Raw genomic sequence first — 24,084 nt, 5'->3', positions numbered from 1 at the left:
TTATACCCTTAAAATAGCCATAACAAAGTCAATTCTTGCTAGACATCAGTGTCATGAAGCCTGTGACAATTTCTTAGATACTGTTTTTCAGTTACAACAACTAAAGCCAAGCCTCAAACCCAACTAAAAAAACAGTAGTTGGTGAGAAATAATTATCAGTGGTTAAAGGAAACGAATTCTTCTCTTATCAAGTTGAAATCAGCAGAACAAGAGAAATGTCATACAAAATCCACTGTTAGCTACAACTGTAGTCCTAGATCAAACATTCAGATTGCCATCAAGGCTTTAGAGGTATGCCAAAGTAAATTCCAACTGTGCTGTTTCTTTTTTTGGGCATTCCCACCTAATATAAACATGAAATTGACAAAAGCCTTACATGTATTATTTATTTATAAAAAACAAAGAAATTTCAACAATAGAGAGTTAGAGACAACAATAAAGAAAGCAGATACAAGAAATCCTCCCAAAAAAAAAAAAAACTAACACCAAAATAGCTATTTGTGTTGGAGGTCAGAAAAACAAATCCCCTTAAAGCAACCAGCAGAAAAAGCCCAAAGAGATCCCAAAACCAAATTATACTCCAGAGCAATGACGAGGATAAACACTTTCCATGAAAAGGATGTGCATTCCTTTCCAACCAAATTCCCCACAGAACAACAAAAAAACGATCTACTGGCATCCTTACTCCTTCCGGCTTTCGTATCCCCATAATGAAGTAAGAAAATAACTTTCCACTAGTTCTGGAAAAACCCAACTCTCTGCAAACAAACCAAACAATCTAGCTCCCAAAACAAAAAAAAAAAGATGAGAATATCCAAGTTTTAAAAAATTCTGGCATCTCTCAAACCAAATATGCCAAAAGGTGGCCTTAATTAAACACAGCCACAAAGCCTTTCTATCGCTCCCCTTTCCAAACCCCTTAACATGAAAAAGAAAAACACCTCAGGGAAGAAGGGCACACCCAATTCTCTCCAAGAATACCAAAGAACTAACTCCAAGGGATCCAAGAGAAATCAGAAAATAAAAACACGGGTGAAAAAGTCACCCCACTCCTGAAACAAACAACACACACACACACTAGGTGATAGAGAGTTGTTAGGTCTACGTTTCTTATGCAAGTCAATGGTATTTTTTTTTTTTTTCAAGATTGTTAAATTACCACTTTCCCTAAAAGCTTCAGCTATTAGGCTGTGGGCCAACAACGTATATCAAACTTTAACACTCCTCCCCACGTGCAGGTGCAGCACAACAGCACATGGAGAGGTCATTGCAGAGGATATAATAATTTTTTAAACACCACATAATAAACGAGGGCAACAAGACTAGAACCCAGGACCTCCTAGTAACCAATTCTAATAACATGTTAGATTACCGCTTAAACTAAAAGCTTAAACTATTAGATTGTGGACCAACAATGTATGTCAAGCTTTAACAAAGATCACAATCCAAAGACATGCCTTAACCTTAGAAGGAACTTTAGCTTTGATGAAGGGGCCGAGGAGTAGCATTATGAACATAAGTCAAATCAGAAAAAAAAAAAAAAAGGTAGAAAAGAATGTGTTATTTTAAAATTTAGGTTGTATTAATGAAGGTATTTTTGTCCTTAAGACTTTATTATTTTTATTAATATATAAGAGGGCAAACCTGGAGTTGTAAGTAGACTCCACGAAATTGCTGCTCAATTATTTCCTCTCTTTTTCTTTTCTTCTCTTCTCTCTTCTTTTTTCCCACACTAGTAGGAAATATGTTAGTGTTGATATCACATTTTTTGAGAGGACACCCTATTTTTCCAATGTCAGGTCCTCCTTGGATAAATCTGTTTTGATTCCGTCACAGATCTATCGCCCTTCCCTCTTGTGTTGATCCTCTTGCTCGTACACTAATCCCCCTCAAGAAATCTTTTGCACCTCTTCCAAATCCATTCTTTACTGATCCGGATAAACAATTAAAGGTTTACGAACAGTGGAAAGCAAGCACAAACATCACTGCCACCATACAGGCACCTTCTCTATCCATCACTGTTTCGATTTCCAGTTCTGGAGATCAATCCCAATGTGACTTGGATCTGCCCATTACTCACCTGAAAGGCACTCGAACATGTGCTCAGCAATCCTTAGTTGCTTATCCTATCACTCATTATGTTTCAGTTCTTCACCTTTTTAGTCTTATGGGTTCTTTTCCCTTGTCTATTTCCTTAGTTTCTATCCCTTCTTCACAGCTAAAGCACTTGCTAACCCTAGGTGGAAGCATGCAATGGATGTAGAATTGGTTTCCTTGACCACTCAAGGGACATGGAACTTGGAGGATCTTCCTCCTAGTAAAGAGTTGGTTATGTGTCGTCATGTCTACACCATCATATATCTTCCTGACAACTCTACCGAATGTCTTAAGGCTCGGTTGGTTGCCAAGGGGTACATCGAAACATATGATATTGATTATTTTGAGACCTCTCTGGTTGCTTAATTTAATTTTATTCTTGCATTGATCTCATTGACAGTGAATTTTTATTAGCCCTTACATCAGTTGAACATGAAGAATGACTTCTTGTACCGAGATTTGAAAGAGGAGTTATACATGGAGCAACCTCCTGAGTCCTGAGTATGTTGCTCAGAGGGAGGATGGTAAAGTATGCAAAAGTTGTATAAGGCCATTTATGGTCTTCAACAATCTCCTCAAGCCTAGTTTGACAAATTTAATGTTGTAGGAATAGCAACAAATAAAACTGATTCAGCTTCATGAGTCATGCCAGTCAACACTCCTCCTTGACTCTGGAGCTGCATACACCAAGCTTCTGCCCCAAGAATTCATACCTAATCTTTGTAAGTGCCTTTGTTAGGATATCAGCACTTTGATTTTCTGTTTTGCAATAGGTCAGCTGCACTTCTCCTTCCATTTGTACCTCTCTTAGAAGATTAAATTTTATTTTGAAGTGTTTCTTTTTTCCAAGGAACAGTGGATAATTAGCAATTGAAATTGCAGCTTGGTTGTCCACAAAGATTTCTTCCTCCAAGTATCCATTCAAAAAAGCTAACTTAACATCCATTTGGTGTATAACCTAGCCTTCTTGTGCAGCAAGAGCCAGCAACATCCTTATGGTATCCAACCTGGCAACTGGGGCAAAATTTTCAGAAAAATCTACCCCAAACATCTGGGCATATCCGTTGACAACGAGTCTTGCCTTGTACCTGTTTACAAAACCATCAGGATTGAGCTTCATCATGTAAACCCACTTGACTCCTATAGCTTTCTTGTGTTTAGGTCTGTCTACCAACTCCAATGTCTGGTTCTTTTCAATCATCTTTAGCTCCTCCTTCATTGCTGCTCTCCACTTCTAATCAGTTGCAGCTTCTTCATACCCTGCGGGCTCCATTACAGCAACATTACACCTCTGATAAATGTCAGAGAGTGATCTGGTTCCTCTAACAGGTTTATCATCCATATCATCATTCTCCTCCTGAACCTCAAGCTTCTTGTCATTCTCCCAACTCCAGTTATCTAACTCAAGGAATTGTACATCCCGGCTAACAATTACTTTGTTGCTTTGTGGTATGTAGATCCTGTAGGCCTTTGAAAATGAGCTATAGCCTAAAAAAATCCCAGATTCTGCTCTTTTGTCCAATTTGTCTCTCTTAACTTGAGGGATGTAAGAGAAACATAGACAACCAAATGTCTTCAGATTAAGCAACTTTGGTTTATAGCCATACCATGCTTCAAATGGAGTCTTTTTCAACAAAGTTTTTGTTGGCAATCTTTTTAGCAAAAAAATTGTTGTATTTACAGCCTCGGCCCAAAATTTCTTTGGTAGCCCTTTGTCATGAAGCAAGCACCTTATCATCTCCATAATTGTCCGGTTTTTCCTCTCCACAACACCATTCTATTGAACAATTCTACCAAGGTAATGCTTGATAGATCTTTTGAGTTTTCCAACGAAGAAATTGTAGCCACAAACTTTTCAGGAATTGTGACTAGGGACCTTTTGAACAATTCTAGAATCAGAAAAATCAATACCAAGGAGTCTTACCTTGTTGACAATGCCAAGAAGTCTGTCAGAATATTCCTTGACTATTTCTAATTCTTTCATCTTTTGCATCTCAAATTCTCGGATTAAATTCAGCACTTGCATCCCTTTGACCCTTTCATTTCCTTCATATTCTTGCTTCAAAAAATCCCAAATTTCCTTGGCTGTTTTCAGTGTCATTATTCTGGTAAAAATGGTGGACGAGACTGCTGCAAACAAGGTTGCTCTTGCTTTTGATTTTCTTTGCTTCATCTCCTTTTGATTTTTGATTTGGGAAAGAGTTGGATTGTTTGGCAGGGCTGGAACTTCATATACTTGTTCAACAGCTTCCCATAGATCATTAGCATCAAGATAGGCTTCCATTCTAACAGCCCACATCAGATAATTTGTTCCATCAAACACTGGAGGTGCAATTGCAGTGAATGAATTTTCTGAATTCATTTTGAATGGGTTGTGTTTGAGCTCTCTCAATCTCACAGGTCCCTCAAGACTATGGCTCTGATACCAATTTGTTGGATATTTTTTTTTAAAAAAGAGACTACGGATAATGAGAGAAGCTGATTTAGAGACTGCAGAAGGCTAATTTTTATTGAGCAACAAGCTATCTATTTATACAGTATATTGACAACTGAATTGCAGAAAAATCTGCCTAAAAATCAGCATGAAGAAATGGTTATAATCCCAGCAAATAAAACAAATTCAGCTCCTAAAGAATAGCAACAAATAAATCTGATTCAGCTCCTAAAGAATAGCGACAAATCAATCTGATTCAGCTCCTAAAGAATAGCAACAAATAAAACTGATTCAACTTCATAAGTCATGCCAGTCAACAAGAGGGTTGCGTTAGGTAGCTGACAGCCAGTGTAAAACTTGTTAGATCACTATGATATGAAGCCTTAATGAATATTTGCTGGGGCGTCCCCTACAAGCGGCGCATTGCACTTGTACCACCTAGGTGTAGCAAAATTGGGCAAGGGTGGGCTAGGTCATCGCCCTAAAATAACACGTCCTGTCGGCGTGCAGGTACGGTGTCAAATATATGAGGGTTCCTACATCATTCTGGACATGGGCAGGTAAAGAAGTGTAGAATTATTAGATATCTGTCAGCCTCTATTAAAGGCTGATCTTTAGGAGATTTACAGCTAACAAATCAGTTGATTTGTTAGCTATTTTTGGCTCCACGATCCTAGGGAATTTGGGTAGCATGTTACCCGATCCTGTAGATAACCTTTCCTATTTTACTGCTTTCCATTTTATATAGGATATTCTATTTTCAGTAGGTTGCAAATATCCCTAGTAATTAGATGAGAATTATCATCTATTTAAAGGGGATGTAATCTTTTTCATAAGTGGGCGGAATATTCAGTTTTCTTTTCCACATTTCAACATGGTATCAAAGCAACCTTTGAACCCTAATCTTCTCATATGACCAAATACGGTATGGCCACTAGGAGACGCGACTCCACCTCTTCAATCTCAGATGTCACCTTTTTTGAGCAACAACCACATTACCCCAAATCTGAAATTCAGGGGGAGATTACACAGCAATTCCAGCTTTGGGATATTGAAGAGTTATCTCACCCTTCTTTTGATTCTAGCCCTTCTCACCTATCACAAATTTGTAAATCTATTCCAACTACTTACTTCATTTCTCCTTCACATCCCTTCTTAGAATCTCCCGTGAAACATCAGCATCTGGACACTATTCAACCAACAAAAAATGATGAGTTGATTACCTATTCATGGAGGAGAAGGAACCAAAAGGAGATAGAACAACAAGCATCCCTTGAGCAAATCCAAAAAGTATGATCCAAGCCCTAGCTCAAGTGAAAATATACTAGGTAACTCTAATCCCGAGACTTCCCATAATGAGTTAACTAATGATGATAGTGATTGTCCTATTGTTGTAAGAAAAGGTGTGAGATCATGCACAATACACCCAATATACACTTTTGTGTCATATCAGGGGTTGTCATCGAATTTTAGATCTTTTGTTGCCAACCTCAACAAAATCTAGGTTCCTAATAACATAAAAGAGGCTCTTGGTACACCTAAATGGAAGTCTGCTGTCTGGGAAGAAATCAGTGCACTATAAAAGAATGGAACATGGGAGATCACAGAATTTCCAATTGGAAAACGTCCAGTAGGTTGCAAATGGATATTCACTATGAAATACAATGAATATGGAAGTGTTAACCGATTCAAAGCTCAGCTGGTAGCAAAGGGATTCACTCAATAATATGACATCAACTACGAAGAGACATTTGCCCCTATAGCCAAGTTAAATACAATGCGGGTCCTCTTATCTTTGGCAGCAAATTTAGACTGGCCTCTTCACCAACTACATGTCAAGAATGCCTTCCTCAAGGGAGACCTAGCTGAAGAAGTCTACATGGAAATCCCTTTCGGATTTGAGACACAAGCTACACACAACAAAGTCCGCAAACTCAGAAGATCTTTATATGGGCTCAAGCAATCCCAAAGAGCATGGTTCGATGAGATTCGCAAAGGTAGTAAGGAGGTATGGCCATTCTCAATGTCAATCAAATCATACACTATTTGTTAAATACTCTCCTGAAGGAAAAATGTCTATCCTAATTGTATATGTGAATGACATAATTCTAACGGGAGATTATGAGGAGGAAATGAGTAGTCTCAAAAATCTTCTAGCTAAAGAATTCTAAATCAAGGACCTTGGGAATCTAAAATACTTCCTAGGCATGGAGGCAGCACGGTCAAGGAAGGGAATCTTTGTCTCTCAAAGGAAATATGTACTAGATCTTTTGAAAGAGACTAGGATGCACAGATGCAAGCCAGCAGATACTCCTATGGATTCAACAACCAAACTAGGAGCCAAGGAAGACAGTGCACTAGTGGATAAGAGTAGATATCAAAGACTAGTTGGAAAATTTATATATTTGTCTCGCACTCGACCTAATATTGGCTTCTCTGTCAGTATGGTGAGTCAATTTATGAACAATCCCAATGAAGAACATATGGAGGCAGTTTATAGAATCCTACGATATCTGAAGCTAACACCAGGTAAAGGATTATTTTTTAAGAAAAATCAAAGAAGAGATATTGAAGTATTCAGTGATGCAGATTGAGCAGGATCAATACATGATCAAAGGTCAACTTCTGGGTACTGCACATATGTGTGGGGAAACCTAGTTATATGGCGAAGTAAGAAGTAATCAGTTGTGTCAAGAAGCATTGCAGAATCTGAATTCAAGGCAATGGCACGCATCTGTGAAGGAATATGGCTAAGAAGGCTTCTAAAGGAATTAAAGATTTCGGGTGAAGAACCCATGAAGATGTTCTGTGACAATCAGTCTGCCATCAGCATTGCAAAGAACCTAGTGCATCATGATAGAACAAAAAACATGGAGATTGATCGACATTACATAAAATAAAAAATAGTGGAAGGAATAATCAAGATGTTGTATGTGCCTACATGTCACCAAACAGCCGATATCCTTACCAAGGCTCTGCCAAGAAAGAATTTTGATGATCTGAGTTCCAAGCTGGGCCTAATCAATATTTACAGCCCAACTTGAGGGGGGGGTGTAGAATTATTAGATATCTATCAGCCTTTATTAAAGGCTGATCTTTAGGAGATTTACAGCTAACAAATCAACTGGTTCCACGATCCTAGGGGATTTGGGTAGCATGTTACCCGATTATGTAGATACTCTTTCCTATTTTACTGCTTTCCATTTTAAATAGGATATTCTATTTGTCAGTAGGTTGTAAATATCCCTAGCAATTAGATGAGAATTATCATCTATTTAAAGGGAATGTAATCTTTTTCATAAGTGGGTAGAATATTCAGTTTTCTTTTCCACATTTCAACAAGAAGGTAATTTAGGAAAAGAGAATTAGATTAGCAACTTGGAATATAGAAGCACTTACGGGTAAAAACATGGAAATTATGGACACAATGATTAGAAGAAAAATTAATATAATTTGCCTTCAAGAAACTAAGTGGGTGAGAGAGAGAGCTAGAGAAATTGATAAATCAGGATTTAAACTTTGGTACACTGGAAAAGAAAAACATAAGAATGGAGTACGAATTATTGTAGACAAAAACTTAACAGATAGCATTGTTGATGTAAACAGAGTAGGGGATAAAATTATAAAAATCAAGATGGTATTAGGACGAGAAAATCAATATCATTAGTGCTTGTGCTCCTCAAGTAAGCTTAGCAGAAAATCTTAAGAGACGTGGGAAAATATGGATAGTATTATACAAGGCATACCGAGGACTGAGAAAATATTCATAGGAGGAGATTTGAACGGACACGTTGGAAGGGATAATAAAGGTTATGAGAGGATGCATAGAGAATATGGATATGGAAACAAAAATGAGCCTGGGTAGATGATCTTAGATTTCGCTATGTCATATGGATTTTATTACAATGAATACTTGCTTTAAGAAGAGAGAAGAACACTTAATAACCTTTAAAAGTGGACAAAATAGAAGTCAAACAGATTTTTTTTTTAATTAGGAGGGTAGATCGTTTATCATGCATGGCTTGTAAAGTTATTCCAAGTGAAAGTCTAACCACACAACATACAATCTTAGTATTAGGTATATGTATTAAAAAAAAAAAAAAAAAAATGATAAAATAAACCAATGTAAGAGAACTAGGTGGTGGAATCTAAAGGGAGAAAATATAATAAAATTTAAAGATAAAATTGTCAAAATAGGGATTGGACTATAGAGGATGGGATAGATACAAATACTCTTTGGAGTAAATTAGCTAGCTCTATTAAAAAAATAGCAAAATAGATTTTATGTGAATCAAGGGAAAGAATCTCAAATAACAAAGAAAGTTGGTGGCAGGATAAAGATGTCCAAAATGTCGTAAAAACAAAAAGAATTTGGCATAAAACGTGGAAAAAATGTAGAAACATGGATAACTTTGAAAAGTATAAGAGGCGAGAAAAGTTGCAAAAAAGGCCATTAGAAAAGCTAAACACGGATCATTTAATAGTTTTTATGATAGATTAGATACAAAACAAAAGGGAAAGAGAGATATTTAAACTTGCAAAAGCTAGAGAAAGGAAGAGTAAGGATTTAGGAAATGTAAAATGTATAAAAAGTGAAGATGATATTGTCTTGATTAAGGACGAAGACATAAAAGATAGATAGCGAAATTACTTTAGTAAGTTGTTTGATGAAAATCAAACAAAAGGCTTAAACTTAGAATTACCAAATGAAAAAAAAACTAAAAATATGAGATCTATTTGCAAAATTACAGTCAATGAAGTTAAGTTTGCACTAAAAAAGATGAAAAATGGAAAAGCTATAGAACTAGATAACATCCCAATTGAAGTTTGGAAATTCTTAGGTGATAAAGGAATTATATGGTTAACTAATTAATTTAACACAATTATAAAACCTAAGAAAATGTCAAACGAATGGAAGAAAAGCACTTTAATACCCATATACAGATATTCAAAATTATAATAACTATCGTGGAATTAAACTTATAAGCAATGCGATGAAACTGTAAGAAAGGGTAGTTGAACAAAGATTAAGGCTAGAAACAAAGGTTTCAAAAAATCAACTTGGTTTTATGCCTAGGAGATCTACCACAGAAGCTATATATCTTCAAGAAGATTAATGGAAAAGTTTAGGAAAAAGAAGAGATAATTGTATATGGTATTTATTGACTTAGAGAAAGCATATGATAGGGTACCTACAAAAGTTCTATGGTATTGGTGGGTTTTAGAAATTTAAAAAAAAAAGGTGTATGTAGTGGGTATACTAATGTCATTGAGGATATGTACAATGGAGTCATGACTAGTGTAAGGACTATAGATGGAAAAACTAGAGAATTTCCAATCATCATAGGTGTACATCAAGGATCTACTTTGAGTCCTTATCTTTTTACTTTAGTGATGAACCAACTAACTAAGAGCATTCAAAATGAGGTTCTAGGGTGTATGTTATTTGCAAATGATATTGTATTAATTAATGAAACTAGGGGCGAAGTAGAGGCTAAATTAAAATAATGGGGAGAAGCTTTGAAATCTAGAGGCTTTAGGATAAGTAAAAATAAGACAGAATATATGAAATGTCATTTCAGTAATGGTAGGAGGTATATTGGAGACAAAGTTAAACTTGATTATAAAAAAATAAATAGCACTTTTTTCGATACCTTGGATCTATTATGCAAGCTAAAGGAGAAATTGAAGATGATGTAATGCATAGAGTTAAAGCAAGTTGGGTAAAATAGAAAAGTGCTTCAAGTGTGCTTTGTGATCGTAGAATACCCTAAAAATTAAAAAGAAAGTTTTATTGGACGACTATAAGACTAGTTATGCTATATGAATCGGAATGTTGGGTGATGAAGAAACAAAATATCCAAAAAGTAAAATTTGTTGAGATGAGAATGCTTAAATGGATGAGTGTTATAACACTGAAAGATAAATTAAGAAATGAACACATTCGCGGTAAGTTAGGTGTAACTCCTATAGAATATAAGATAAAGGAGGGACGACTCAGATAGTTTGGGCACTTGCAACATAGTCCACATAGCGCGCCATTGAGGAAGAGTGAGTTAGTTACTATGGGGGGTAGTAGAAGGAGTAAGGATAGACCTAAAATAATTTGGCATGAGATAATGAGTAAGAATTTTATAGACCTGAATATGTCAAAAAAAATGGTTCATAATCGCATAAATTGGCGAAAAAGGTAACATATAGCCGACCCCACCTACTGGGACTTAAGGCTTGGTTTTGTTTTCGTTGTTTGTAGGAAAGGGCTGAATCTATCTTAGGGAAAATATACGTTGGACTAGCTAAGTGAGGCTGGTTTGGTGGGAGCTAAACCAACTGATACTCCTACAAATCCCAACGTGAAGTTGTATAAGGATGTTGGATCGGACATTCAACACAAAGGTCAATATGGGCAATTTGTTGGCAAGTTGATCTACTTGACTATCACTAGTTTTGACATATCTTTTGCAGTGTGGGTGGTGAGTCAATTTAAGAAAAATCCCAAATAACCACATTGGGCAGTTTGAAGGATTTCGTGGTATCTCAAAGGCACTCCCAGCAAAGGTTTGATACATAAATTTAATAAAAACTGTGAGATTGTGGTTGTGATGCAGATAAGGTTGGAACTGTTGATGATTTAAGATCTACTACAGGATATTGTGCATTCATGGGAGGTAATCTAGTTACTTGGCGAAGCAAGAAACAAATAACAGAACCCCCGTTTGAAACCCTTTCCGTCGTAATTTAACGAACTCTTAAATTTTACTAATTCCCTTTGACCCTTCAACTTTCGATTTTGCCACCATCCAAACAAACTTCATTTCCTCCAATATCACTCAGATTTAAATCCACTTTATCTCTCCAATGCATCATTATCATCAAAGGAATAAAAAATGTACCCGTATTGTTTTCAAATCTCATCCAACAACAACCCCCCACCACAATCAAAATCACCAATATCATCACTTTCTGAATCTAAATATAGACTATTGTTATTATCATCATTTGTATCGTTTAAAAAATTCAAAAAATTCAAAAATATAAAAAATCATAAAGTTATTTCAGTCTTTATTCCATCATTTATATTAGATAATCATTATATGTACAAAGAAAAGATTATTATTGTATTGTTATTATTACTACTGCTGCTGCTGCTGCTGCTGCTTCTGCTGCTATCATCATTTTCCCATCTTAATTGCTTTTTAATAATTTAAAAATGTAGAAAAATTCAAGCAGATTGTAGGAAAATTCCTAAAATTTCAAGGGTACTTTCTAGGGTATTTGCAGTCTCTAGGGCTTTCTTTTCTTAGATTAGAGTTTCTTATTTTTTGCAAAATCACCAAAAAAAAAAAAGTGAAAACAATCAAGTTGATTCTTTTGTACATAAAGCTTTAACCTTGCTCTTGTTTCTTAGTTTAGAAAATTAGGATCCTCTAACTCAAGAAAGTTGCATTTTAAATTCTTTAGATAGTCTCATTTATTTTGAAAATGTCTGTGACTTGCCTTGTTTAGCTTAGAGTAATATTTAAGTTACCATTTTAACCATGTTGCTGTTGAGATTCCTTTTGAATGTTTTAAGGTAAGTTATCATTCTTGATTTATGTGAGAGATTTTACTTGCTTTGTATATCTTATTTCCTATTTAAACTTGTTCTCGTATGCTTGTATCTAATCTGAAATTAAAGAACTCTAATTTAATCAATCCAACAACGGAACCTGAAAGAGGGGTGATAGTGTCCTTTTGAGATTCTCGAGGTAAGGGAGGCCTTTGTACTTGACCGAGATACTAGATGGTCGTAGGGTGGAACAATATTTAAAGGGAGGTAATCTAAAAGCAAAATGAAGAATCAAAGGTTATGTTTGGTTGTTTGACATACTGAAGTTATCACGGTACCGTTCATGGAACAAGAGCGCTAGCACCTTCCCCTCGCATAATCATGCTCCCGAACTTGCCTCACGCATCGTAAACCATGATTATTTGTTCATTGGCCCTAGGCTAGCTCAAAAACCAATTAATTGGTATTGGTTAGGTGACTAACATACCTAGGGTAAATAAAAGGTTAGCGGTGACTCTGTAGAACCTAAATACAACTAAACACCCACACAAAGTCCTTTAGGGTCACCATCCCTGTCGAGGCATGACAACAGCAACACTAACATAGCATGGTAGCCAACCATTGATAAGACAGATTCCCTTGGTCTGGTTTAGGAATAGTTTCCAAAATAGATGCACCTTTTTTTACTTTTCAAGCTATAACAATAAGAACAATGACGTCATGCAATCTAAGGAATTGTTGTTCGACTGCATCTTTTTTTTGGGGGGTTTCATCCAAGAAGAAGACCTTCATTTGAGGTGGGGTGTGTTACAGCATTAATGGAAATTAGAAGGAACCACACAACAACAGAAATTAACAATGGGAATGATACTGCACCTGCTCAATTCTGTAAAAAGGGACAAGTTGGCTGTCAAAAAAATGTTTCTCTTCTGCTGCCTTACTTCCAGGACCTACCCACAGCTGCAACAGTATACAAGTTAAAACCCAGAAAATATTTGTTTAAAATGGCAACACTTTTTTCTGCTAATAATTAGAAACCAACACAAAGAAGCTAATTCATGAAGTTATAGATGAGCAAATACAACTGGGATTAGCACCCACATAATTAATTTGAACAAGGTCATCAGTAAGTCAAGGACATTGCAAGCATTAGAAAAGCCAGCGCAATACCTTCGCAGGCTGGGTCTCCACTTTAAAACGGATTAGACCTAAGCAAAGTATAAGGACAACCGCCAATGATGATAAAAGCACAAGGGTGGGATGCCTAGCAACCCATGTTCCATATCTCCTGATCACGGTATCAAAATTGTTTAGCATGTAATCATGAACTTACAAAGTAATTATTTAATTATTGACCTGTAAAATCTTGACATGTATCCTTGAACAATAGAAAGTTGAACCCCATTCATCACTGGAGGAATCATCTCATGGTCCTGGAGAGAAAAGCATACAACATTAAAAAAAAATGAGAAAAAGAAAAACTATAGTTGCAAGGAATGGAGGGAACAGCCAAACAGGAAGTGGAATGGCCAAGAAACATCCACACAGTCTATTGGAAAAACCATCACTGAGCCTAAATAAGTAGTGTTGTACACTACTATACAATAAATGTAGAATTCTTAGCTAGCATATAGCTAAAAGCATAAGATTTTACAATGCAAAGTTAAGAAGATAATCAGTAACAAGTATCACAAGATCCAAGAGTGAAAGAACCATGAACCAAGCTCAGAATAAAGGCAACAAAATAGACTTACATAGCCTAAGGCAAAAAGAATACAATGACGAGCTAGTATAAGAGGAATAACGCGAAATTAAATGCCCATGTATAACTTCCAAATGTCACTACGGTTCTAAGATTTGATCATCTTCTAAGTAAAACGTCAAAATAATAATAATTTGGTAATGGAGGATGAGAGTGGAGATAAATTGGGAAGTTAATCACATTTCTCAGGAAAGATCACCCAATCAATTGACAATGGCCAACAGATTACTATAAAATGATTGACAAGAACAAGAGGCATGAGATAGAAACAAGTCTGACGGCAAAACACTAATTGGCTTCAAGACCACGCCCAAAAATGTAGCAGAAATACAAAAGATCCGAACACAATCACAAAGTTAAATTTTACCTTCATGGTGACACTATCATTGGAATTGATCTCATGGTCATCCATGATATTCAACAAAGGTTTCATGGTTGATGCAGGTCTCCTCCTTTCTCTTGTCCGATGAAACAGACCCCATCCAAAGAATGCACAGACCAAAATAATGTACAAAATAGCCAATGCAAATTCTATGCATTTGGCCTGCACACATCAACCAACAGCACCAAGTTAATGAAAGGCATCAAAAATAAAAATTACCCGAGTTGCCAATAAATAATGGGTTATATCAATAATTCATCAACATTGAAAAACCAAAGATTCACCAATGAAACTCTAAGTTGATCGAATCAAACCTCAAGGGATCCAATTCTAATAGTACAGTGATCTTTTTTGTGAGGAGAAGGAGGTTCTGAATTAGAGCACATGGGAGCTGAAGGGCAATCGCCACAAGAGCACCCCAGTGATGTGTCACCACATGAATAAACAGACACATTCATAAGCTCCATTCCAGATGACTCAGCATTGTCCCGGAAATTAATGAAATAAGGTGAACCAGGCATACCAAGGTCTGCTTGCTGACCAATGAATGAAAACCATTCTGGAAAAGCAATTGAAAATAATAGCATTAACAGCCAGAGAAACACATAAATCGAGTGAAAGATGGACAAATATTCAACATGACAACTGACCAAAAAGGGAACAGCAGCAAGTAAACTAAGAGCAAAAGCAACAAAATTGAACAATGAACAGCTCCAGATAATGGAAGCAAACAAACACATTGTTAACTTTTACAGAAGAGTTTTAAGCGGCCCACAATGTAGGTTAGATATGCTGTGTGCTTCGGAATGTGTCCGACCACCAGTTTACTCTTATAATTACATGGTCTACCTTTTGAGGCAATTTCAAAGGACTTTTTTTCCCCGAGGAAATAGAGGAGGGGAGAAAAGATTTTTGAGGAACATTAGAAAATGTAAGTGGAAAAAGAAAGGTACATAGGAACTCCAGCACTCAAGTGCACGCATGAATTTATTTTTTTGTGTGCATGTACACAAGCATGCTATGTCACAGAGAGAAAGTGTATGGGATGTGTAACATGCACAAGAGAGAGAAAGAGAAGCAGGTCAAGCTACAAATTCAGAAGCACAAATCACCTTTAAAATTTTTAGCCCCTGCACCAACAAAATCTAGAGCCCGTGTATTCATTGTACCAAATTTTACATCCTTACAAGAGTTATACAAACCCTCTCCAAAAGCATCAGTCACAAAAAAATCAATACCATCCACAGTCAGGTTGCTCTTCACCTGAAATAAATAACAAGAATAAAGAAACAATATTAATAAAAATAATAATAAAACAACAAGAAGAGGAAGTCTATATTCAATACGAGGGCTACAACCATAGTGCAAAGATCAAATTGTAGGTTGCGTTGAAATTTTGGCCAAATGGAAGACAAACACAACAATAGGTCTCTCCCTCTAATGACCATAAGTCCATAATACCCCTTACTAACTCTCACTTAACATAACACAGACACACAAACAATGCTAAATGACTAAATTAACCATTAACACTCCCCCTCAAGCTGGAGCATAGATAACATATGTTACTAGCTTGTAACAAATGAATTTAACACGAGCAAGCCCCAAAGCTTTAGTCAACAAATCAGCAAGCTGCATATCGGACTTCACATAAGTGGTGGTAATGAGCTTCTACACAAGTTTCCCCCAAACAAAGTGGCAATCAACTTCAATGTGTTTTTCTCGCTCATGGAAAAACAGGTTGGAGGCAATATGAAGAGCACTATTTTTCTATCAATAGACCAAAAACAGGGCATATAGCTATACCAGAGTGGCAGAGTGCAACACTCTGTCAGCACAAAACCACCTTTTAAGTATGGATCAGTGTCCCTCACCTTGGAAATAGAAGTCACATTGATAAATAAACTCTGACTCGGAGAGCAAGACAGCTCACAGAAAAGATTCAAGAAATTCCTCAAGCATGCTGGGCAGCCAACAAGCAAAGGAATTGCCTGCAACAAATAAATTAATTAACTAATGGACATGCAAATGGTATCATTTGTGCAAATATTATCTGAACAATTAACACTTATGCTATGCAATTAACTAAATGGCATTTGCATTAAGGTAAATAAAAAGGAGGTTTTAAAATTGGATTCCATCCAAAATATCAACGCTTCAAAAAATAAGGAAATTTCCATCAAAATGTCAATGTTGAATTTGATTTCAATTTTGATTTTATAGAATGATGGAATAGTAAAAACATGGAATCTTTTGATTAGGCATGATAATGCAAGATTTAGGACCAAAATATCATAAATAAAATATATAAATGACAATTTGGCCGTGATGTATGAGGTGCAGTAACTATAAATAATAATCATTTTAAAAAATCTTCCTGGATTCTTTCCAGACTTTCTTTCAAGGAGATGTTAGGATTTGAAAATTTTGGATTCTGGACGTTTCTGGTTTGTTCTCCTGTAAATCTCTATAATTTATATTCTCATTTGGTTTGTTCGTCTAATCCTTCTCTTATTCCTAATCATTTGTGGAAGGCTCAAATTCCATCTAAGGTTAAGGTTTTGTGTAGACAGTCATCCTTAAGTTAACACCAAAAATCTGCTGCAAATTCTAACACATTACAAGGCTTTTGCCTCCTAATGTGTGTGTGATACATATACTATGCTAGTGAGGAATGATGGGTCTCACACTCATCCATTTCTGCATTGCTATGAGGCTTAAAATTTATGGAATAAGCTTTTTGATTTGTTTGATGAATGTTGGATATACCCTAGTCCCCTGGAGGCTTTCTCATAGATATCTTTTACAGGTTTTAGAATATTAAAGTCGCAAGATCATGGAGGTGTATAGTTTTCATTGTGGAGCCTGGTTGATGAGAAACACACATACATCCTTTTCTTTTTAAAATTTTATTAAAAAGCAGGAAAAATAGATATAAAAAGAGGAGAACAAGTAGTCCTCTATCAAAAGGGGGGAAAAAACCAACACCACATCATAAAGCACTTCAATCTCAGGTGATGTCTTGAAAACAAAAACCCTTTAAAGAGCCTGCCCCATAAGCCCAAAGAGAAGCCAAGAATGGAATCCAGTCCCCAAATAAATCCCTCTGACAACTGTTCACTGAAAAATTCTAGCAACCGTTTCCAGCCAAATTCCCCACGACATGCCACATAGAGCATATTTCTGCAGCCTTTTAGCATCCTTACCTTTCCCAAAACCAGCAATAGAAACAACCAACAGATGTTCCATGATTTTGGACAAACTCGCATTTCTCCAAGAACCCCAAAAAGAGAACTCTACAAATTCCAGGAAAAAGAACAATGAATAAAGTGAGACACACCCTCCAAACTGTTTCCAAACATGAGACACATATCCAGCTCCTAGTCTGCAGCAGATCATTGGTGTTAACTCTATTAAGGGTCACCAGTCAGCCAAAAAGCCTTTATGGCTTTATCTTATAAGGGACTTGAGTCTCCTAAAGTCCCCGATAGAAGGGAAAGATCACATCAATCATAGTAAGATGAGAAAGAAAGATTAACAAGAATAATACCCCGAAAGTTGAAAGATCAAACTCTACCATCACTCCTACTTGAGATATGGCAACCCTCTAGTAAAATGAGTAAATAGGACAGCTCCACCTCTCTATCATTCAAACCCCTTCTAAATCAAAGTTCCACGAAAAAGAAGCCCTCTCAACAATAAGAAAGGAGGAAATCACATCATTATGACAGGAAGAGAGACAGTGCCCCACTGGCAAAAAAACCTAATATGATTACCACTTCCCAATTGAAATTTTGTCAAACAAAGAAAGTGGATAAACCAGAGAAATGAACCTCCAAGGACTCTCAAAAAAGCTTCTAAAACCCCCAATTAGCATCCCACCCATTATTTTGTAAGCCAAATTACTTTTCATTATTATGAACCAAAGAGAATTTGCCTCCAATGAAGACCAATACAACTATTTACCTCGTTTTTAGACACCAAATTACCAAGACCCAACCCACCTCCTTCCTTCGACCTGCACTCAACCTCCCACCAAACCAACTGATCTATCCTCTCCCCTACACCTAACCAAAAAAAAATTCTCATGATCATCTCTATCTTTTGAGCTACCCATCCCTGGATTCTAAAAAGACGGAAAAAATATTTAGCGGAATAGTAGAATGGATGGTATTATTATTAATAAGAGTAGTTCTACCACCCAAAGAAAACAAAGCTCCTTTGCCAAGCATTCAACTGTTTTGTGAGCTTAGACACCACTGGATCCCAACAGGCTTAATGAACTCAAAGGAACAACTAAATAGATCAAAGTCCACTCTAAAATGCCACACCCAGCTAGGGAGGTCAGCTCCAAAACTCTCTCAGGAATAACATTAGTTGGCCAATCACCACTCTTCCCCACTGTCAAAAATCTGCACGACAATCAGAAAGTAAACAAAAAAGTCAACACGGTCATCTAAGAAAATAACAGTATCGTCCACAAACTGCAAATGAGACACTACAACCTCCTCCTTACCCACCTTAACACCTCTCACAACCCCCCTATCCACAGACCTGTGTATCATTCCACTCAACACATCCACCAAGAAGGACAAAAAGAAAGGGAGTAATGGATACCCTTGCCTAACTCCCCTAGATGATGAGACCCAATCTTTAGGCTACCCAATGATAATAGCTGAAGAATAGCATTAAACAGGCACCCCCTAATCCAACTTCTCCATCTAACTCCAAAATTGTTTGCCTCCTAAGAAAATCAAACTAACCCTACCATGCCTTCTAAAAGTCTAATTTAAACACAATGCCACTCTTCTTCCTACAACAAACATCCTTCAGTACCTCACTAGCAACCAAGATAGCATCCACAATCCGCCTCACTCCCACAAAAGTACTTTGAGCAAGAGAAATATTATTACCAAAGTCAAAACTCAAACCATTAGCAAGCACCTAACTTATGATCTTATAGACACTACAAACTAAACTAATATCCATAAAATCCAAAACCTTATGTTATATTACCTATTCTTCTTAGAAACTAGAAAGATGAAGGTAGAATTCACACTCTTCCCCAATTTACCATTATGAAATTCAATAGATAAGAAAATTTATAAAAACTATATAATAAAAAACCCTTAATTAAAAATCCCCATCACTAGGGCAGGATTTGGATCAACAGTAAGGTTGCTCCTTTATGACCAAGGAAACAGCCTCTCTGCATAAAAGCAGGGGTAAAGCTACACTGTGATGACCCTCCCTCTACCCTCACAAAGCAGGGAGCCTGTGGCCCGAAGATGCCCTTAAAATCCCCATCCCCACATCCCTACACTCTTTAGAAAAGCTATTAATATCATCAGGTCCAGGAGCTTTATCCCTCTCAACATTAAAAAACTACCACCCTAACCTCCCTCTCCTCAAAAGGCCTGTCCAATCAAGATATCTGTATATCAAAATAGGACTCCACTCCAACCCCTCAATCATAAGCCTTCCAAAATTCTCTCAGGTAAACAAATCTCTAAAAAGATCATCGACCTCTTCCGCTTCATCCTCTCATCAATCACAGTGCCCATCCTCAACTCCATTTCTCTTAAATAATTTTGCCTCAATTGCCTATTTACCACCTTATGAGAAGAATTAGAATTGCACTCATATCTTTAATGATCGGTCTTTAAAAATTCACTTGATCCAGGGGAAGATTGTTTCTTTTCGCATAGTTGTGGCCTGTGGGCCTTTTCCTCTGGGTGTTTTAGTAGCTGTTATTTGTTTGATCTTCAGCATGAATATACGGCTTTATTAGCCTAATTTTCTTCCATTTTTTACTTGATTTTTATTTCTTCCTTTTTTTTTTTTAGAGTCTTTTTGTGGAGGAATTTTCTTCCTTCAAATAAAGCTTTTTAATCAAAAAAATATATATTAAACATCTTAAAATATTGTAGTCAACTTCTAAGTTCAATTTTGCATAAATTTCAAAAGTAATGAAGCAATCATTCATATCCTTCTTGTAATAATCTTTATTCTCAATTGAAAAAAAACAAACAAACAAACAAAACAAAACAAAAGGTTTCAATGAATTTCAATTTAAAGTGAAAAGTAAGGTGTACTCCCAAAAGGGGGGTGAATTGGGATTAAAATTTTTTCTTTAGAAACTTCTTTAGTCAATTCTTTCTCAACCCTTTTTAGTTTCAGCAAACACACATGTAAGATTTGAATTTAAATCACAAGTCTAGCTGAGAATTAATTTAGTTATAATTCCTTATGAATGAGAATACCAAATTAAATACTTTGTAGGTTTATGAATGAGAATTAATTTAATCAATCAAGATAAGCTTCAATATAAAACAATATATCAATTCCAGCAATACTTCCAAGATTCAGCTTTTGAACATGTCAATCCACTCAACAAGATGAGCTAGATTTCTCAATATGAAACACAACAGAAAATTCAACCAAGCTATGTAACTTGAATTATGAAACCAATCAATATATTAATGAGCTTTGGTATTGATCAATCAACGTACTCCCTTGTGGTTTCCGCAATAATATTGATCAATCAACGTACTCCCTTACGGTTTCCGCAATTCCCAAAAGCAAATTAATTTTCAGCAATTAAATAATCAAACCACGCAATTTATATGTGTGCAGAAAATTAAAGCGAGTAGGGAAGAGAGTGACACCAATATTTTACGAGGTTCGGCTATCCCCGCCTACATCCTCGCCTTAGGCAACACACCCAAGGACTCACTATTCCACTCTTTTACGGGTAGGAGCAACCTTTTACAATCTCTCCTTCAATAGGATAGAGTCCTCCTCTCCAAGTGATACCCCACGCTCGGTCCAACAATGATTCAAAAATTTGAACCGTCTACAAAAACAAAAACAAATTTGGTGTACAAAGACACTCTCTACAAGAGCTGAATAGTACAACAATAAGGCACAACTATATACTTCAATTCAAAATAACAATAGAGAGAATTTGAAGATTTAGAAGTATATCACCGTGAGCTTCTTTCTTGATGGAAAGAATTCAGTATATGCCCAGAGATTTGTGAGAATTTCGCAGCAAAACTCAGTAGAGAACTTCAGCAAGTATGTGAGCAAGAGAGCTTTGAAAGGATTGTAAGCAAGTAAGCTTTGATTGCTGTGTATTGCTTGGTGTGTTCAGAAACTTTGTCTTAGGGGGTATTTATAGATGTAAAAAGGTTAATTTCGTGTTTCCCAAGTGACTTGGAATGTTTCCCAAGTTTTCATAACGAATACTTTTTAAAAACTCATTCTTGGAAACTTCCCGTTAACTTTAAAATTTGAATTTTCGAAGAGTCAGTCGATTGGATTACAAAGGGTCAGTCACCTGGATAGTTTAACACAGAAAATTCAAAGGCAGTAAGGTGTCAGTCGACTGGGCTGTCAAGAGTCAGTCGCTTGGGTCTTCTTGGGTTTTCCCAAATTCATTTTGTCTACATGTCAGTTGCCTGGGCCATCACATTTGAATGAAGTACTTACATAGAGACTCTCTTAAGACTTAAACATATTCTAAGCTTGGAGTCTTCATGCTTGTCATTTGCGGAGTCCATCTTGCCTTTAAGCTTCAATTCTCTAACTTTCATCAAGTCATCTTTAGAATTCATGCTTTCATGTCCTTTAAGCTTTCATTTCCTTTTCATGTAGCCTTGCAATGAGCTTCATGATTACTTGAACTTGAGTTTAAAAACCTGATTCCTTAAATATCGTCACTTTCACCAAAACATGTTAAATTACCTTTGATTTGTTATCATCAAAATAAGATTAGTAAGCCATGTTAGGCCAACATGAAGGTTTTTTCAAATATAGAATTTTAAATTTCAAGAAAACTTGTTCCATAGCCAGATTCTTTTATCAACCTTTAAAAAAAAATTGAAAAAAAAAACTACTATTTTTAAAATAAAAAAAATTTAAGATTTTGATCAGTTTTGGATGACTCATGCAAATTCTTATGGAAAATTTTTGAGACAGAAGTTAACTATCATTTCAATTTGTTGGTTTGTTGGAAAATGGAAATTTTGACAAGTTCATGAAAATTTAAGCATGATTAAGAAGCATCAAGCATTGCAAACACTATGATGTGCAGTGTTGTGCACAACAAAAAATAGGAATTTTTTTAACAGACTTCAATGAATGACATCAAATTGAAGTTTAACATTAGTAGCTGCATCCAATTAGCAACTTCAGGCTTCTTAACAACAAAAACGAAAAGGAAACCATGATAGAGATTTTTTTTTACTTATGACTGATAGTAGATGGTAAATGAAACATTATTTTAGAAGTGTGATGACATTCCAATTTAAGGCATTTTTATACATTTTTAAAATATTTTTATTTTATAAAAAAATGTAACCAAGTCCCAACTTCACACATTTTTATACATTTTACAAAAGTTTTAAAACCCGGAACCATGCCCAACCCGACAAAGGTATTGGGACTGTGGACTGTCAAACAATGGGTCAAGTGCTTGAATAATCAGTATGATAGTCATGTAAAACACTTATCAGGTCACTATGATATGAAATTTTACCAATTATTCATTAGGATGTCCCCTACAAGCAACGTGCTGCACCTACACCACCTGGATGTAGCGAACAATGGGCAAAGGTGGGCTAAGTCATTGCAACTAAGCGGCGCACCATGTCAATGCCCGAGTACAATGTCAAATATACAAGAGTTGCCGCATTATTGTAGACATGGGTGGGTAAAGATGTTAGTCCAAGAGACAATAAATAGATCAGCAACTTGGAATATAGGGATACTTGTGGATAAAAGCATGGAGATAATGTACACAAGCATAGACGAAAATTAATGTAATCTTCCTTCAAGAAATTAAGTGGGTAGAGGAGGAAGCTAGAGAAATTGAAAAATCAGGATTCAAACTTTGGTACAATGAAAAAGAAAAACATAAGAATGGGGTAGGAATCATTAAAGACAAATACTGAAAAGAGAGTGTTGTAGATGTCAAAAGAGTAAGGTACAGAATTATAAAAATCAAGATAGTCTTAGGCCAAGAGATAATAAATGTTATTAAAAGTTTATGCTCCTCAAATAGGCTTAGCAAAAAACCTTAAAAGACAAGTTTGGCAAGATAAGGATGGTGGGATATTAGGAACTAAGAAAATATTTATAAGAGCTTATTTGAATGGGCACACTGGAAAAGATAATAAAAGGTTATGAGAAAATACATGGAGGACATGGATACAGAGATAAAAATGTGTCTTTGGCATAGTAGTCAAAGGCGAAAGGCACATCGAGGCGCAGAGAGTACTTAGAGCTGAGGCGTGGGGCGAAGGCGCACGCTCAATTATTAAAATTGTGTACAATGCCTATTTGGTGGGTAATTGATATAAAAACACATCAATAGTAATATTAGAATTTAAAACGCCAAAATATTCAATAGTAAATATGACAACCAAGTACCAAGTTCCAAGTGAAACAAACATAGTTCAACATAAGTAATTAGGCATGCAAGATTTCAAGCTTCAAATTTGAAATGAAATAAATTTGCCAGGCTGAAGGCCCAAAAGCATCTTCAATATCAAAAGAAAAGAGTGCAATAAAACATCAGCTAAATTCAGTAAAAAATGTTATAAGTTAATATATTTCAGAAAAATGTATAGTTTTTTACTGCATTTCCAAAAAAATTACAAAACAGCAGCAAAATTCAGTAAAAAATGTTATATATTAATTATAAAGTATAATCTTGCATTACACTACATAATTAATTACACATTATATAATATTAACTTAGAGGCTTAATGAAACTTAATATTATAAGAAGAAGCAGCCGGCAGGAGGCAGCAGAACTGAAGAACTGAAGAAGAAGCAGAAGAACTGAAAAAGAA

At 35.9% G+C, this 24,084-nt stretch overlaps 1 protein-coding gene across 1 annotated transcript in view; it reads right to left on the bottom strand.

Moving 5' to 3' along the window:
• LOC131156550 (uncharacterized) overlaps positions 1-24,084 on the bottom strand; it is a 70,292-nt gene that overhangs the window by 38,869 nt on the left and 7,339 nt on the right. The window contains exons 5-11 of the mRNA XM_058110325.1: positions 16,099-16,215; positions 15,337-15,487; positions 14,539-14,783; positions 14,210-14,386; positions 13,437-13,513; positions 13,251-13,368; positions 12,957-13,040 (exon numbers count right to left, since the gene is read on the bottom strand). Of these exons, the coding sequence (XP_057966308.1) occupies positions 12,957-13,040; positions 13,251-13,368; positions 13,437-13,513; positions 14,210-14,386; positions 14,539-14,783; positions 15,337-15,487; positions 16,099-16,215 (969 nt within the window). The remainder of the gene's footprint in view (positions 1-12,956; positions 13,041-13,250; positions 13,369-13,436; positions 13,514-14,209; positions 14,387-14,538; positions 14,784-15,336; positions 15,488-16,098; positions 16,216-24,084) is intronic.

Source organism: Malania oleifera, chromosome 5 (genome assembly GCF_029873635.1).
Source record: "Malania oleifera isolate guangnan ecotype guangnan chromosome 5, ASM2987363v1, whole genome shotgun sequence".
NCBI lineage: Eukaryota > Viridiplantae > Streptophyta > Magnoliopsida > Santalales > Ximeniaceae > Malania > Malania oleifera.
Note: the sequence above shows the minus strand (reverse complement) of the source record. Positions and strands in the feature narration are given on the sequence as shown.